The sequence below is a fragment of the Tenrec ecaudatus genome, chromosome 10 (assembly GCF_050624435.1).
Source record: "Tenrec ecaudatus isolate mTenEca1 chromosome 10, mTenEca1.hap1, whole genome shotgun sequence".
Lineage (NCBI taxonomy): Eukaryota > Metazoa > Chordata > Mammalia > Afrosoricida > Tenrecidae > Tenrec > Tenrec ecaudatus.
The window spans coordinates 110,855,918-110,872,371 of record NC_134539.1 but is presented as its reverse complement, the minus strand read 5'-3'; the positions used below and the strand labels follow the sequence as shown (position 1 = coordinate 110,872,371).

Sequence of the window (16,454 nt, the reverse complement as noted above, 5' to 3'; positions counted from 1 at the left end):
TCCTGGCTTCACAAGGGAGGGTCCCAGACAGAGTGGAAGAAAAGCCTAGTGGGGGGAGAACAAAATCTTAATTCACAAAAAAAGACTAGTGTGGCCAAGACTGGAGGAACCCCTGAGAGTACCACCCAGCACACCTTTCAGACTTGGAACTTTAGCCATGCCCGGGGACCACCTTTCAGCCAAATAATAGAGCGGGCCAGTAAAATATGCACTCCTATCCCGAGAAACTTGTGCCCCAGAATGATCCATGATAGGAACTCAAAAGGAGTACATCTGCCCAGACTTAAAGGTGAGGCAGGCAGGGAGACACTGAGAGGACAGGACGTGGGGACGCCAGGAGGACATGGGAGGAGGCAGGCAGGGAGACACTGAGAGGACAGGACGTGGGGACGCCAGGAGGACATGGGAGGAGACAGGCAGGGAGACACCGAGAGGACAGGACGTGGGGACGCATTGTGAGGAATGCAGCTGACTGCATGGACGCTGGATGTACTAACTGTCCAGTGGTAAACTAACGTGCTCTGCAAACTTTCATCTAGAACACAGTACAAAATGAAAAGCAAGAACCCAAAAAGTAATGCTATAAAGGCTTAGAAACCTTAATAAATAAAATGAGAAGCCCTTGGTTCCTTCATTTTTGAGTGCTTGCTTCTTAACACAGCCCCCTCTAGGTCTGGGCACTCGTGTCATTGATCCCCCACCTCTCTACAGCCTTGGCAGTTCACGGGTGCTTCTACTCTATCGGCTCGATGCCAAGCAAGTCTGCCTTGAAATAAGTGCAGCCAGAATGCTCCTTAGACATGAGCACCATGGGGCTTTGACTCATCTACTGTGGGCATGTCGTCAGGGAAAAGACATCACGTTTGGTAGAGTGGCTGCAACCATGGGCTCAAACAAAACGGCCATTGTGAGGGTGGCACAGGACCGTGTGGCACATCATTCTGTGTGCATTGGGTGGCTGTGAGTCAGAACTGGCTAGACGGCCCCTGACAGCAAGAACAGCTCTGCGCTGAAGAGTTCTGTAGGCTTTGAGTCATACCACATCCAAACAGCAGTTTTGGCTTCCTTCACGCACTCAATGGTGGTCTTTATAAATGTTTCTCAGTGCGGGGAGGACACAGAAGTTTGAAAGAACAAGATCGGGGCTACAGGGAGAGTGGGACAAGGCTCCCCAGGGAACATCTCTGGGACACCCTTGCTACCCTCCAATAGTGCCGAGCGGGTGCATTGGCGTGACAGAAAGAAGTTGCTCAGCGCCACTTGCCCGTCCATTTTCTCACCAAGGCAGTTTTCAGTTCTCCGACCACTCCTTCATGTAAGAACCCATGACAGCCCTGTGTCCTTTGAGGAAACCTATCAAGATGACGCCTTTGGAATTCCCAGAAACAGGCACTGCGACTTTCTGCGCTGACCTCTCTACCGTGAAGTTAACCGACCTAGCATGTCCCCTTGGAAGTCACTGCTCTGAGTGGACGTTGCCTTCTTGGGATCATACTGGGAAACCAAGACTCGTCTCTGGCTGTAAGTTGCTCTGTATAGTCTGCTTCATTAGCTTCGCTCTTGCTTAAGAGACAGAAGCAACAGCAGCTCTTCCTTTAGGGCCCTATTCTTGTTCCGAAGGCACCTTAAGGAGATGGAGATAAGTGTGTTCATGAGAGACCCTGTCCACAGTCACACACTGCTGGCAGAGACATGTTTAAACGTGTTTGTTTGGAATAAAACAGTGCATGTATGACCTGGAACCCTGGTAGCAATATGAAGCAACTTAATAAAGTTCATGGGAAAATGGAATGGAAGGTCATGGATTTTTTTCCACCAACTTTTTGAAGCCTTCTGCCCTCGTATTAACAGTTGTCCCTTATGTGAGCCCCTTCTATGAGCTGGGTCTTTGTATACCAGTAGTTGTGTTGTCTCATGGTCACAAAAGATGACATTCCAGTCCAAACTGGCATAGGGCGGGGGTGGGGAGTTTTGGTGAAGGGCACCCTGTGTCTTGAAGGAGGCCCTGGCAGTGTAGTGGGCGAGTGTTGGGTTGCTGACTGCACGGTCGGTTGTGCAGGAGAAAGATGAGGCTGTCTGCTCCTGTCGAGATCTGCTGCTCTGTCCAACAGGGTCGCTATGAGGTGGAGTTGGCTTGATGGCACTGGGTTTGGGTTCTGGTTTACTGTAGTATCTTCTTGTGATGGAGGAGTTGAGTCATCAGGCTCTGGGAAGAGTAGGGTTTAGTGGGCTTGTGAAGCATTTGAAGTCAGGAGTGGAATCGTCCTCAATGTGGTTCTGTCTGTGATTTCTTGTGGGTTGACTTTGTCACATCTACCGGCAGGGCAGCCTTCCCCCCCCCCTGATCTGTGGGTGTTGCTGCTCTCTGATTCTGTCTGATCTCCTGGGATTATCACCCCCAAGAAACAGGAATGTTCTTCCCCAATTTTAGCTCCAGAAATTTACAGGGTAACTCTGATTGGCCCAGCTTGGACCTGTCCTCTTCTGGGTTAGCAGAAGATGCTTGGGGGACAGTCTGCCTCCCAAAGGAGGAGGAGGAGTACATAGTGAATGCCTCCAGGGATGCTCACTGCAGAACCAGGTCTTCTGCCTGGGAAACAGGCTTCGAGGTCATGGCGGCAGTCCTGTTTTAGAAGTGATAGGAAACTGTGCTTCCTAGTGGTTAAGTGGTTAACTGTGATTCCAGTCTCAGTTTGCTGGTGCCAACACCCTTGCTTTTCCCTAATAAAATACCCTGTTTTCCCCAAAACAGGAAGGGAACCAGGAGACGTGTGAAGTTGGAGAACAGAAATGATAGCAGAGCTGTGAAAGAATCTTACTTTCTTCCCAGGAAACTGGAATGGTAACACTTTATTGCTTCCAAGAAGCATAGAAAGCCACACCAGTTCTGAAAACGAAACACCTCTTTCTCCTTCTTGCAATGACAGTAGGTGGAATCTTAGTGTAAAATCTCCTAAAGGCTCCCTTTGGGACTCCCAAGATAAAGGCTATGACATTCTTCGCTTTTGCAACCTGCAAAGTTAGCTGCATCCGAAGAGCCAGAGGGGAAGTTTATTTCTCAAAGCATCTCCATCATGTACACAGGTGGCGCGCACAGCGCTGGCAAAGAAGAAGAAGAAAGCAATGGAGTCTACTTAGCTTCTGTGCGGCTTGGCTTCTCCTCACAAGACCTGACTGAGTGTGGTTTTGCTGACCTGTCCACAGTCGCCTTCTGGAGGCCAGGGAAATGGAGGAGAACAGTTGGAGTTCACGATGCAAAGAGGTCCCGAGAGTGTGTCATTAGTCTTCTGGGCTAGCCCAGTGAGTTGCTTGGCATCGCCCAGTGACACGGGTTGCGTTTCTAGATGACACTGCAAGATTGCTGTTAACGCACGGGCCTTCGCCACGCCCCTTCGGGGAGACAGAAAGCTGCCATTTGGGGGCAGTCCATTCTGTTTCAATCCACATACCGCTTGGACACGGTTGCTTTTCAAGCATGTCTAGGAACAGTGCTAGGACTTTCAGTTCATTTTTGATTAGTCAGGTCACAAGTAGATTTTCGTAGTTTTCCTAAACCAAGCAAATCTTAACCTTTTGTATATAGTCCCTGTGAGTCCGTTGTTCCCCAGAGCCCCTCTTCCTGCTAAGTTGATTGTTGGAGGTTAGGGGTCAGGTGTTAGAGTATGCTAAGAATGGGCTTGCCTGATGCAGGGAATGCTTCAGAAGAGTCTTTGTGACTCTGGAAAAGTGAGTTAGATTAAATTTCCTTAGCTGTCTTACATTTTTATAACAAGCAAACATATTCCAGGCTGGTTGGGGGAAACATTCTAACACTTAGCAGATGGTGCGTCTGTCTTTACGACTGTGGAGTAGAAGACGGCACGAGCCTTATTTGGTTGCTGGAAGGAAGAAAGTGGTACTTCAGCACAGGCGGCCCTGGTAGGTACTGGGATAGAGACCTGTTCTCTGAAGTCTGAGTATACAATTGGCCCTTCTCGCCTGCCTTAGCTGGAGACCATGTATTTGGGAGTAGTTGGCTACCAGAGGGTGGATATAATGACAGATTGATACAGTAGTCTTAAATAGTGGGCCCAAGACATATCACAGATCTTGGAGTTGGTGCAGGATGGAGCACCGTTTTGTTCTGTTGGACATAGGTCCCTGTGAGTTGGAGCTGACTTGATCCTATCAGCATGTCACTCATTGATCTGCATGTATGTTGTGCCCACAAGGGTTCACCCTTGCCAGTGATATCTGTCTGTCAGAGGCTGGCAGATACCTCTGTGGCCCCGATGACGCCATGACCAGGCATTTTTAGGAGGTTCCAGTGGGTTTAGACTTCATTGGCCCTTTGCAGTGTCTTGGCTCCACAGTTGCCAAACAGAACTCTGGCACATAAAGTGTGGTGCTGTGATTTGAGCCGCTGTCTTGTCCTTGCTCCTAAGGTCAGCAAAACCATGGGTGTCCACCCACCTCATGTGAACAGGGATCGTAACACGACTGCTCTTCGGCAAAGGGCCTGTGACGTTTGTAACCAGCTGGCAAGTACTAGCTTTGTCAAGGTGCTATAGGTCACTTGGCCCTAGGTTTATCACCTTTTAAGAGCAAGAGGTCGATTAATAATTGTACTGAGATGGCAGTCACCCAGCGGCAAAACCAGAACAGATGATTGACTTTGCTGTAGGAGCTGCAGGAACGCCATCCGTGCCCTTGATCACTGTCTAAAGGACACTTCGAAGCCCTGCTGCTGTCGTTAGGTGCCACGAGGGCAGCTCTGCTTCTTGGTGATCTTACATATGTCCAGTGGAATGCAACACGACCTGGCCCTGCGCCATCCACACCGTCTTTGCTCCGTTTGAATGATTGTTGAAGTGTCAGTCTACCATGTTGAGGGTTTTCCGTGTGTGCGCACGCGCATGGGCACGTGCATGTGCTGGCCTCCTGCTTTACCAGGCATGATGTCCTTTAGAGACTGGTATCTCCTGATCAGGTGTTCAAAGTCCTTAATGGATGGGGAGATATGGGGGGCTGACAACAACGGCACAAGAAGAAAATACTCGGACATTGACTGTGGCGGTGATGGCACAAATCTTTTTTAATATGGTTCAATGATTAAACTGTATGGGATGTGAAGTATATCTGACAATGAAGCTATTAAAATACCAGCAAACGTAATTACGTGTCCTTATCCTTCCTTCTAAGGACCTGGCTAAGAGTTCTTTCAACACAGATTTGTTTATGCTTCTGATAGTCCATGGTATATTCAGTATTTTTTACCAACATTATAACTCAAATGCTTGAATTCTAATTCAGTCTTCTTTGTTCAGTGCTCACGGTCCACTGACTGGAGATAGGTACATGGCGTGGGGCTTTGCTTTTTCGCCCTGTCAAGAGGGCTTGTGCAGCACATCTGGTCAGTGTAATACTTTGTTGACTTTCTGGACTGTTTGATGCTTTCTTAGGTGTTGATTGAGAATCCAGGGAAACGAAATCCTGGACCACTTTAATATTTTCCCCATTTACCACGCTGTTGCTTATTGGTCCAATCCTCGCCCTTTCTGCTTTCTTGACCTGGGGCTCTAATGCGGAAGGCTTCCGTCTTCAAGCTCTCCTGCGTTGGTTGGGCCGCCTGCACCCCACAGGTGGTTCCCGAGCCTTCTTCCAGTCCCGACGCCAAGTCCTCTGCATGGAGTCAGCGTCTTGGGTTAGTTCCCACACACAGGTGGGAGAATCGTGGTGAAAGGACACCACCTTGCGCGAGGGCTAATCCACACTGAGCAATGCGGGAAGATGAAGACTTCTGCTGTGATCCTTCCATTGCCTCCGCTCCCTCTTTCCAATGATCTTCTCCCCATTTCCACAACAGACAAGCCCACGCAGCTCTCGGCTTTAAAGATCCCTTCCTTGACCTCTCACTGCCTCATTAAAAATACACACGTGATCCACATCATCTTTTCTCGTCTCAGAGGAACGGCCTAGACCATAGAATAGAAATCTTTTTGTTAAGGGCCGATAGTAAATACTGTAGACTTTCCAGCCAACAGGTTCTGTTGCCACTGCTCATCTCTGCCCTTGAATGGTGCCACCAGCCATGGATGGTTTGTAAGATCAGTGAACGTGTGGCTGTGCTCCAAGAAAACGGCTATTTACACAAACAGGTGGCAGATGGGATCGGCCTGTGGGCTGGTGCTTGGATCCCTGCCCTACTCTTGCTGTCTCCACATCATCACCTCACCACCTCATCATGTCCATCATCTCGGCTCCCCTGGAGCTGCTTGTGTCAGAGCGGCTTCCCGTCATCAAGTTCTCTGCTGATGCCCTGACCGACTGTGACTTGAATTTCCCACGTGCTCCCCCTCCTCCCTGAAGGTGCAGCTCTGTTCTCTGCCTGTGCTCACATCTTGATGAGATCTCCCTGCCTGGAGATGGAAATATCACCAATAAGCTGATGGCTTCTAAATTTACATCTCTAGTTCTCACCTCTTTTCTAAGCTTTCGACTCCCATGGCTAGTTTGGTATCTCTGCTTGGTATCTCACATGCTGTGCGCCCCTAACGTATTGAAAGTGAGACTCGTGATGTCCAACGCCTCCACTCTCCGCGGCAAGGATCTCCTAATGAGAAAGGAGACTCAGTGTCCACAGCCAGGGGAGGTCTAGAGGGAAAGGAAGCAATCCCCGCCTCCAGCAAGGAGAGGATTTCCTGCAGAGGCAACCAACCTGAGTTTGCTTTAGGGGATGTCAAAACAATTTGTTTTTAAGTAAAAAGGCAGCGTGAGCTCTCTGACAGTCAGGTACAGCTGAAAGCAGGAGTTCAGATGAGCCTGTCAGACTGTTCTTTCCCCTTTCTCTGACAGCATTCTCCTGGGGAGGCTTGTGGTCCTCCCCCTCCCATGGAGGTGAAGATGGCCACACACACCTTGAGGGGGCTTTGGCCTCAGCATTACATTTATGAAGGGCCTGGGGTGCCTGTGTGGTGCAAATGGCTGACACAAAGGCTGCGGAGGGCAAAGTGGGAGGTTTTGGTCCACACAGACTAAAGAAAGTGCCAGTGCTGTGTGTCTGGGACAGCAGCCGTGGGAAACCCTACGGAGCACGCTTCTACCCCGAGATATCCGGGGCGCTGGGAGGAGGCATCAGCATGACAGCAACTGGACACAGTCCTCACCCAAAGCCCCTGCAGTTGAGTTAGTTCCAATTCTTAGTGACCCTGTAGGGCAGAGTAGTGCCGCCCCATAGGATTTCCGCAACTGTAAATCTTCATGGGAGTAGATGCTCCATCTTCTGTGGAGCGGTTGGTGGGCTCAACCCGCTGACCTTCCAGTTTGCCAAACACTTAACCGCTGCACCACCAGGATGCTCTTCCCTTAGGATGAGCCCCTCCTAAGCCCCAGGTAAAGGACGTGCTTTGGAGGAAAGGAAGTGTGAGCCTTTTGGGAGCAAGCAGCATCTTTCCCACCAACGTGTGTTCACCTGTGTGGCTGTGGTGTCCTCAAAACTCCCCCTGGTTCCTGCTTCTGCTCACAAAAGCTGCCGTGGGTTCTAATACTCACAATGTGCATCTTTGCAGGTTTTTAGGACCGGGGACATCTGGCTGGCCATTAGCTTTAAGTGTCCCTTTCAAGCGACCTTTTATTGGTTAGCAAGTGGAGTACTAGAAATCTCTCGAAGGTTTGCCACAAGTTTGCAGGACCCAGAAGTTTTGAACAGCACAGTCATGTGGGTCTTCTAAAATTCAGTGCTTCCCCACCTCGGATGCAGAGCCCCTCCTGCACTCTCCAGCCCTGGGAGGTCAAAGTGCGCGCACACGCCCGCGCACACACGCCCGCCTGCACAGCTTGTGCATTTGTCATCAGTAACATCTCTGAGCTAGAGGGAGGGGGCTTCATTTTCAAATGGAAACATCATGGTGCAAGCCAGGTAGAGCCCTGCCTGTTTGCCTGTCTCCTGATGCCGTGTCGACTTCATACAGTAACAGCTGTTGTGATAATGCCATTCTCTGGAGCCTGGGGTTGGCTATTGTGGAATAACGAACGGCGGATGCTGTGTTTGCATTGGCTCTTCATTCTCTCGCTCCTCTCTCCGACCGCAGGCACTTGAAGAGGCCCAGAAAGCCATCCAGCAACTCTTCGGCAAGATCAAAGATATCAAAGACAAAGCAGAAAAGTCAGAGCAAATGGTGAGCTGAGGTCTCTAACTTGTCCGGTGCCCGCCAAGGGAGCTGGCTGGCCTGTGTCCCATTGGGCCGATGAGTGGGCTTTTCCCTGCGCCTCCCCGGTCAGCACCCGGGGTAACGTTCCAGATGGGTTCAGGAGGGGTTACTAGACGCACAGTGACTCACCGCCCCTGCCGCCTGACCTTCCCAGCCCAGCTCTTGAACAGGAAACGTTTCCTTTTTCTCCTTTTCCCCCGGTAGTTTGCTGGTCACTTGGGCTTCCTTGGTGTCGCTTTCTTGCTGTCACATGTCTCGTGCCATGCGCACACTGTACGTGGGAGTCAGGTGAAGCTGGTGCTGCCTCTGGGAGGGCATGCACACGTGTAAGGTTTGCAGGACCTTCTCTAGCTGCACGCTCAGCAGGACCCTCAGCCAGCCCAGAGTGAGCCGCTCCTTCCCGTTCTGTGGTTTCCGAGACTGTAAATCTTTATGGGAGCAGACAGCCACTTGCTTGGAGTAGCTCGTGGGTTTGAACTGCCAGCCTTGAGGCTAGCTGCTCAACGTCTCACCCACATTGCCACCAGGCTTCTTGCTCCATGAGTGGAAGTCATTATTGTTGTTGTTAATGTACGTTTTGCTGGTCTTCTTTCCTACCTTTTCTGTTTGAAAAACTCCCAAGCCCTGATAAGCTGCTCTCCCTCAGTCTAGCTCCCTTCCTCTCCAGGAACGGCGCCAAGGCCACCTTTCCACATAGCCTCTGGGCTCTCGGTTGGCCCTTTGGCGATCAGCTCTGCTTCAGGTTTGGACGAGGGAAGTCTGTGAAGCACAGTCATCAAAGTCAGCCTGCTTGGGTGCAGACCCATCTCCTCTGTTTATTACCCAGCTGACTTTAAGCGGGTTAGTCAGCCCCTCCCACGCTCCACTCTGCTGCTGCCTGGTCAAGTGAAGATAGTAGCCATACCTATTGTGGCATAGTGCTTGCATAAGAGTTTGCTGACCGCAGGTCAGGGGGTTGAAACCACCAGCCCCCTCTATGGGAGAAATATGGGACTTTCTACTCCTGTAAACAGTTACACAGTCTCAGAAACACACAGGGGCAGTTCTGCTCTGTCCAACAGGGTCACTCTGAGTTAGCATCAACTCAGTGACAGCGAGTTTGGTTTTGGTTTATTGTGTCATGAGGATTCAGTGAGCTAATTCATGGCACCCTGCCAGGCATGGAGTAAGTTCAAATAAGCACTGAATAAATTCTTCCTACGCACGTTAGGGTCCTTAACTGACCAACGGACCAGTGAAGGAGAACCCGTACGTCGAAGGAGAAAATGCCACAATGAACTAGTATTGAGTGGCACTTACACCAGGAGGCTTCTAGAAGTTTGTGGGAAAAATGGAAATAAGAGAGAATGGACTTTTCCCATAAACTTTTTGAAGCCCCCTCTTCTATGATTAGAGAGGGAGTTAGATTTGTGATGTTGATATAGTTAGTGTATTGTGCCAACCTGACCATAAACATAAGTGGGGTTAATTGAAGGGCGGAGGGATAAATGGCTCAGTGAGCCTTGCCTTTCAAGTTCTCGGGTCTTGCTTTGTGATGGTCGGACCAGGGTGCAGCTGCCTTAGCCAGTTCCCTGCTTCAGCTGGCAAGACTCACTTCCTGCAAGATATCTCTGAGGAGAAGCCACATGGACCTACCCCGATGCAGCCCTGGGTGCTGGAGCAGCCACGTGGAGACCCCTGCCAGCACTGAGATGCTTACATGTTCACTGACTCGGCTTTCCTCCTGCAGTCGGCATCATAGTGTGTGTTTTGTTAGATGGAGGAGGACTTTGTAGATTGGTGTTGGACATGGGTTAATGTTGAACTTGTGGGCTTGGGCAGCACTGGATTGGGATGTTTTCTTGATGCGCATTTAACTTTTGTATAAAGCTCCCTTATACATGAGTTTCTGTGGATTTGTTTCTTCAAAGTACCCAGACTAACACAGATGTCTTTCCCCAAGAAGTGTGGTCAGCAGATGATGTTCTCAGATAGGACTTACGCAGTGGCGCTGAGGGTTAGGTGTTGGGGTGCTAGCCATAAGGCCGATGGTTCAAAGATCAGGCTGGCTGCTCTCTTAAAGATTCCCACAGGTTGAGAACCGCTGCTCTGGGCATGAAGGTAGTGTGATGGGCGGTAGAGAGCAGGCTTCATGGGCAAGGTCCCTTGAAAGAGGCTTTGGACTATTAAGATCCAGGTTAGCCTTGCAGGCTTGTGGTTTGGAAGGGAGCTGTGCGGTCATGGTCATTACTTTCTGAGTTTACTCAGTATGGCCAAACTGTAAACATCGTTTCCCATAGTGGATGATACCGCCCTCTGGGGCTGGCGGGTGGGCAGGGCTGCTGGAATGACCCAGGGAACTGCAAAAGCAGATACCTACACTTGATCCTGGATTGAGGGCTGTGGTACACGTTTTTAGGTGCCAGGGTGTGTTGAGTCATTTCCCCCTTCCCTTCTTTAAAGGGAGCAATAGGCCAAATAAGTTTGAAGATCTGTGCTCTAAAGGATAGGGCAGACAAACCTTCCTTTTGGAGTGGAAGATCTATCCAAAGATGTTCCTTCCCAGGTATCAACTTGGGAAAACAAATTGTTAGTCAGAAACTTTCTTGGTCAGACAGTTGAGTGGCATGTTTCACCTAGGCTGTAGTCTCTCTGCTTCATGCAAACTTTTATTTGTATCCTTTGGTTGGTTTATTTTGGCTACAGAAGCCATTTTTACGTGTATAGTTTAGTAACAATTGTATTGTTCCTGTTGTGTAACTACCACCACCACCCATCGCTGAAGTTCTTCCTGGCCTCTAAAAGAAACACAGTATTTTTTTCATTTTAAAACATTATTTAATTAAGCAATAACTAGCCCTTTCTCCTTCCCACCTGCCCTTGGTAGCTATAATAAACCTTAGTCTCTAGGTCAGAGGTCCTCAAACTACGGCCCGTGGGCCACATGTGTGGGCCACATGTGGCCTGCCAAGGATATTTATCCAGGCCGCCAGCTGTTTTTGCCCCGTTTTGTTTTTTACTTCAAAATAAGATATGTGCAGTGTGCATAGGAATTTGCTTATAGTTTTTTTTTAAACTATAGTCCGGCCCTCCAACAGGTCTGAGGGGTAGTGAACTGGTCCCCTGTTTAAAGAGTTTGAGGACCCCTGCTCTAGGTAGTTACCTATTGCGGATATTTAATCCGAGTGGGATCTTACCCTTTGGATCCGGCTTGTTTCCCCTAGCGTAATTTTTCCAAGGTTCACCCACGTTGTAGCATATATCAGAACTACATTCCTTTTTAGGGCCCCATTTTGTTTATCTGTTCCTCTGTGGATGGCCACTTGGGTTGTGTCTACCCGTCGCCTGTTGGGAACAGGCTGCAGTGGAACTGGGCGCACGGGCATCTGTTTGAGCCTCTTCTTTCAGTTCTCCTGGGCACACACCTAGGAATGGAATTGCTGGGTCCAAGTCCACTAATGTTTCCAGATCCAGAATTGCTCCCTCTTGGATCTACTAGATCAACACTGTCAGAATTCCATTTCTCAGATCATGTGTTTTGCTTCCTAAAGATTTTACCTCTCATAACATTTCTTGCTAAGCTTACGTTACACTGGTTAAAATTTGTCTTCTTGGGAATGAAAGTCTTTTTCTTACAGGAGAGCTGAACAGTAACCCTGGTCCCATTAATAAGACCGTCACCGTAGGAATCGCTGACCAGTACTATCCACTTGCTACTGAGATGGTCTAGCTGCAGTTTCCAAAGACATTCTTTCCTGCCCTTGTACTTGGGTCCTGTCCTCTGCACGCATTGCTAATATATTGCTTTTGGATCACTCTCTTGGGGTTCGATTCTCACAGCTGAGGCTTTTCTAACTCTGAGGGAAGTCTTTGGAAGAAATGCCAAATTGGTTTTACATGAACTTGTTGGAAATGCTTTTGATTCTGTGTCTCGAGAATGCCCCTTCCTCCAGGGCTAGAAGTCTGGGGCATTCTCTTTCTTTGCCTTGCATAGTCTTCCGAGGCTGCCACTTTGCAGGAGGTTTTTCTGACTGCCCTCCTCTCCTCTGGTTTTTCCACGTGTAGGTTAAAGAAATCACCCGCGATATCAAGCAGTTAGATCATGCCAAACGTCATCTGACCACCTCAATCACCACGCTGAACCACCTGCACATGCTGGCAGGCGGCGTCGACTCCCTCGAGTAAGCACAGTGGGGCCCCAGGAGATGTGCCATGGGAGGAAAATGGCATTGTGGGTAATTCGCTGCTCAACCAGGAAAGGCTCTCCGTCCTGCCTTACTCTTTGTAAATTGCCTCAAGTGTTCAGCCGCCCTTTTATTTCATGATGGGAAGTATTCCAACCCATTCCGAAGACCTGAATCTTTGAAGTGAGGTGGGACTGAGCCGGAAGGTTCCCTGGAGAGCGTATGGAAGATGACTCTGAGGATAGGGTGGCTTTATGGGGGTGGCTCTGTATCATTGAGACAGACAGGGTGATCTGGTCATTGTCACTGAGTCGAATGTACCAGATGGAAGCATGTCTTAGATTTTCCCTTCAGCCCCATCTTCCAAACACAGCGACTTCCTGTTTGACGTGTAGAGGAAGTGTCCATGGAGCGTTGCAATGGCGTGAGAGGGACAAGGCAGCAATCCCAAGCCTGACCTCACAGAGCATTTCTGTGGTCTGTCTGAAACGGCGCATTCCTTCCACTCAGCCTCACTGCAAATTGCCCTTTTGTGGCCAGAGAGACCATCTCCACAGAGACCCAGGTCCATGCTAAAGTCGAGGGAGGGGTGACTCTCGAAGGAAACAGGAGGGGAGGCCAGACTCATTTCTGATCTCTCGTGGGCCTTGCCTGAGCACAACTAAGAGCAGCGGGCCAGTAGGAGACCAGAGGGCCCATTTCCTTTGACCCTCCTCCAGTTCCCTCCGTGCTTTGTGCCAGACCGGCAGACCAAGCACTGGTTGGAACATAATACCTTGGCCTGAACTTGAGCCTTTCTTTTTAAATGCCACTTACAGGAAGTCATCAATTATACATTTAATTTAAAAGGCCAACCCTAATGAAAAGTTTAGCTCTAAGAGTCTGTGCTTCCGTGCTGTGTGAAACTGTTGATTTTATCAACCTGTTATTTAAGCTTCATTAACCTTAGCAGTAAGGAGCCCCATGGCCCAGTGGGCTGCTCTTCGGACTGCTAATGGCGACGTCAGCAGTTTGAAGCCATCAGCCGTGCCTCGAGAGAAAGATGAGGTGTTCAGGCCTCGAAAGATGGACAGCGTCAGAAACTGTCCTGTAGAGTCCACTGTACACTGGAATCCACTTAGTGGCAGTGAGGTCTTTGCATCTGACTGCTCTTTGCTGTGCTCAAGAAAACGCATTTGAGACGATAATCCTCAGATAATGATAGCCGTATCCCGGTCTCTGTCCAAAGCCCACTAATTTTGTGGTGGTGTTGCCACCCGGCGGATTCCTGCTCATTGTGACCCAAATGACAGAGTAGACCTGGCCCGTAGAGTTTCCTGGACTATAATCTTTATGGGCGCAAATCGCCAACTCTTTTTGTTCACAGGGAGGCTGGCGGGTTCAAATCACTGACTTTTTGGTTAGCCGCCAACTGCATAACCGTTGGACCATCTGGGCACCCAGTTCTTTACCACCCAACCCAAGTGCCCCAACTTTCCTCTCTAGATTCGCACCCTCCTGGTCCTCTCCCCTTGAGAATCTACCACTCCCTCATCCATTTGAATCCCCAGCAGTACTTCTATTTGGAATTTGGTTCTTCCTCAGTCTTAGCTGTGCCCTTGACTTTCTCCCTTCCCAAGCAATGCCCCCCTGAGGGTTTGGGCCCCGTCTTACTTCCCTCACCCCAGTGCTGACGGCATCATATACATTCAGTGCTCAGTAAGTGCTTTTCAGTCGAGTGGGCGTCTGCTTCTGCACTCAGAGTGTGGTGCTACATTGGCATTCGGTGTCCTCGAGTCTCAACTGCTTGTTTCCTTCCATGCAGGGCCCTGACCAGGCGAAGACAATATGGAGAAATCGCCAATCTCCTTCAAGGAGTGATGAATGTGCTGGAGCACTTCCACAAGTATATGGGAATCCCACAGATCCGGCAGCTTTCTGAAAGGTAAACATCTCCCTGGAGAAAAGGAGTTTCCCATGAGAAATGGCGGTGTTCAGAAGTGTGTGAACACTGGACGTGAACATAGGACGGCGGTGATCGAACTCGATCCGATGCAGGTCTGTGCAGTGCCATGTCTTCAGGGGCACAGTTAGATAGATAGTTTCCTAGTGTCATGGGGATGGCAGCCTGTGAGCTATACCTAAATATGGGAAATGCTCAGTTGTCCGTCCACCTCGGTGAGAGAAACTGTTCCAGTGACCTGTTTCTGCAGAACTGTAATGGCTTCAAACAGCACAGACACCTGCTCAGGGGAACTGCCTGTCTGTGCTACAAGTCATATCACGGGGTGGCTCGAGAGGCCGGAGGGTCTGTTTTCCAGATGCTGAGAGCTGTGAGCTCATGGGCCTGTGGGCACGTACCCGTAGGTTGTTCTCAGCGGACAGTCTGGAAATCCTCATGATGAGAGGGCTGGGCTCCAAGAGTAGCTTCTTGGGAGAACCAGGCCTTGGGAGTCAGAGCTGCTCTGTTCAAGTCACAAGGCTGCCTGATCCGAACGGGGCAGCCAGTGTCCCCACCCCTCAGTGGAGGAATGTCAGAGTTACATTGATAAGATGAGGTTTTACTGTTGCGGCAGCCTTTGAAAGGGACAGTCGGCCGGAAGAGCTTCTCGTGTGGCAAAACAATGACCTCCCGTCGCTGACCGACCAAGTGACGTGCACTTAGATTTTAGTAGCCATTGGCCATTGCCTTCCAGAAAGCTTTTATTTATTTATACTGCCATCTGCGTAATATTTGAATGCCTACTTCCCTGTGCCCACAAATAACACTTGATACTGTCAGATTGCTTAAAAATCCAACAGATAAAAAATAGTATCTAGTTGTAATTTTCATGTCCCTGATAACTAGTCATGTCAGTTTCTTTTCATTTGATCGCTAACTAATGCATCTTCTCTGTGAAGTGCCTGCTTATCTCCTTTGCCAATTTTTCTGTTGAGTTTTTCATCACTTATTGATATGATATGTAGGCCTTCTCTCTGTATTTTGGTTTTAATATTTTATCAGGTCTGATAAAATTTGCATGCCAGTGTGTTTTTACAAAGTTCTGTATTCACTACAGGGTAAAATGTTTAGAATGTTCACCGTGCTATTTGAACCCTTGATAGTTTGCCTATTTACAATATTTTAAACATTCTCTTTACATTATTTTAGATCTGTTAATTTCTAAAGAAAAGTTAATAAAGCTATCATTGAGTTCTGTCAGTTTCTCTCTTTTTTATTGTTTATTTTGTGCGTGGTGGTGGTGGTGGTCAGGTTTTGCTGACAAAACTTAGATGCTATTTATTTGGTATATAAATTAGGTTTGTGACTGTTAACATGCTGTCTTGATCCTTTTTCTGCTTTTTCTTTTGGTTTAGATTTTATATGAGTATTTTTCAAAAAAATAGGCTACTATAACATCTATTCTTATTGATATGTTTAGAATATTTTATTTACTCTGTGAAAACCTAAGATTCCAGAAGGCAGCAGCATTATCTTTTTAAATTCACTGTCCTATCCCTGATATCTAGACTGTCGCCTGTTTATAGTAGATGACCAGTAAATATTTATGGAATGAACGAATTGATGACATAAAAGACCCAATGCTTATTTTTACTCTTTCCATTCTCCTTACCATGTTTCATATTTATATCATCTGGCACTTTGTTGCTGGGCTGTTATTTTATTGATTTGTTTTTTATGATAAGCACTTACCATATATACTCGTCTATAAGCCGAGTTCTTCAGCACATTTTTTATGCAGTTTTTGTGATAAAGTTAGGTGCCTCGACTGATGTCCGGGTCAGCTTATACTTGAGTAGGTGTGGTATATAGCCTTGGTCTTGAGTTGTTGCGATCCTGGTGGCCAATACGTCGGGCTACGAATTGCTAGGCCCACTCTGCTCTGTGAAGAGTAATGGCCGTTCTAGTCCGGGACACCTCCGGAACAGCTCTCCGCCGATAGGGGTTCAGAGGCTCACAGTGAGCAGGATGCAGTGGTTTGGCTTGCTTTCATTCAATATGCTGTATTTCTTCTCCCCATTTCTTCTTTTTTGATCATTTTATTGGGGGCTCGTACAACTCTTACCACAATCCATAATCATCATTTATTCTCACAACCCACTCTTTCTTTCTTGAGTATGC

General features: G+C 48.6%; 1 protein-coding gene across 1 annotated transcript in view; it reads left to right on the top strand.

Moving 5' to 3' along the window:
* VPS53 (VPS53 subunit of GARP complex) overlaps positions 1 to 16,454 on the top strand; it is a 132,526-nt gene that overhangs the window by 32,185 nt on the left and 83,887 nt on the right. Inside the window, exons 5-7 of the mRNA XM_075561244.1 lie at positions 8,070 to 8,156; positions 12,234 to 12,349; positions 14,157 to 14,276. Of these exons, the coding sequence (XP_075417359.1) occupies positions 8,070 to 8,156; positions 12,234 to 12,349; positions 14,157 to 14,276 (323 nt within the window). The remainder of the gene's footprint in view (positions 1 to 8,069; positions 8,157 to 12,233; positions 12,350 to 14,156; positions 14,277 to 16,454) is intronic.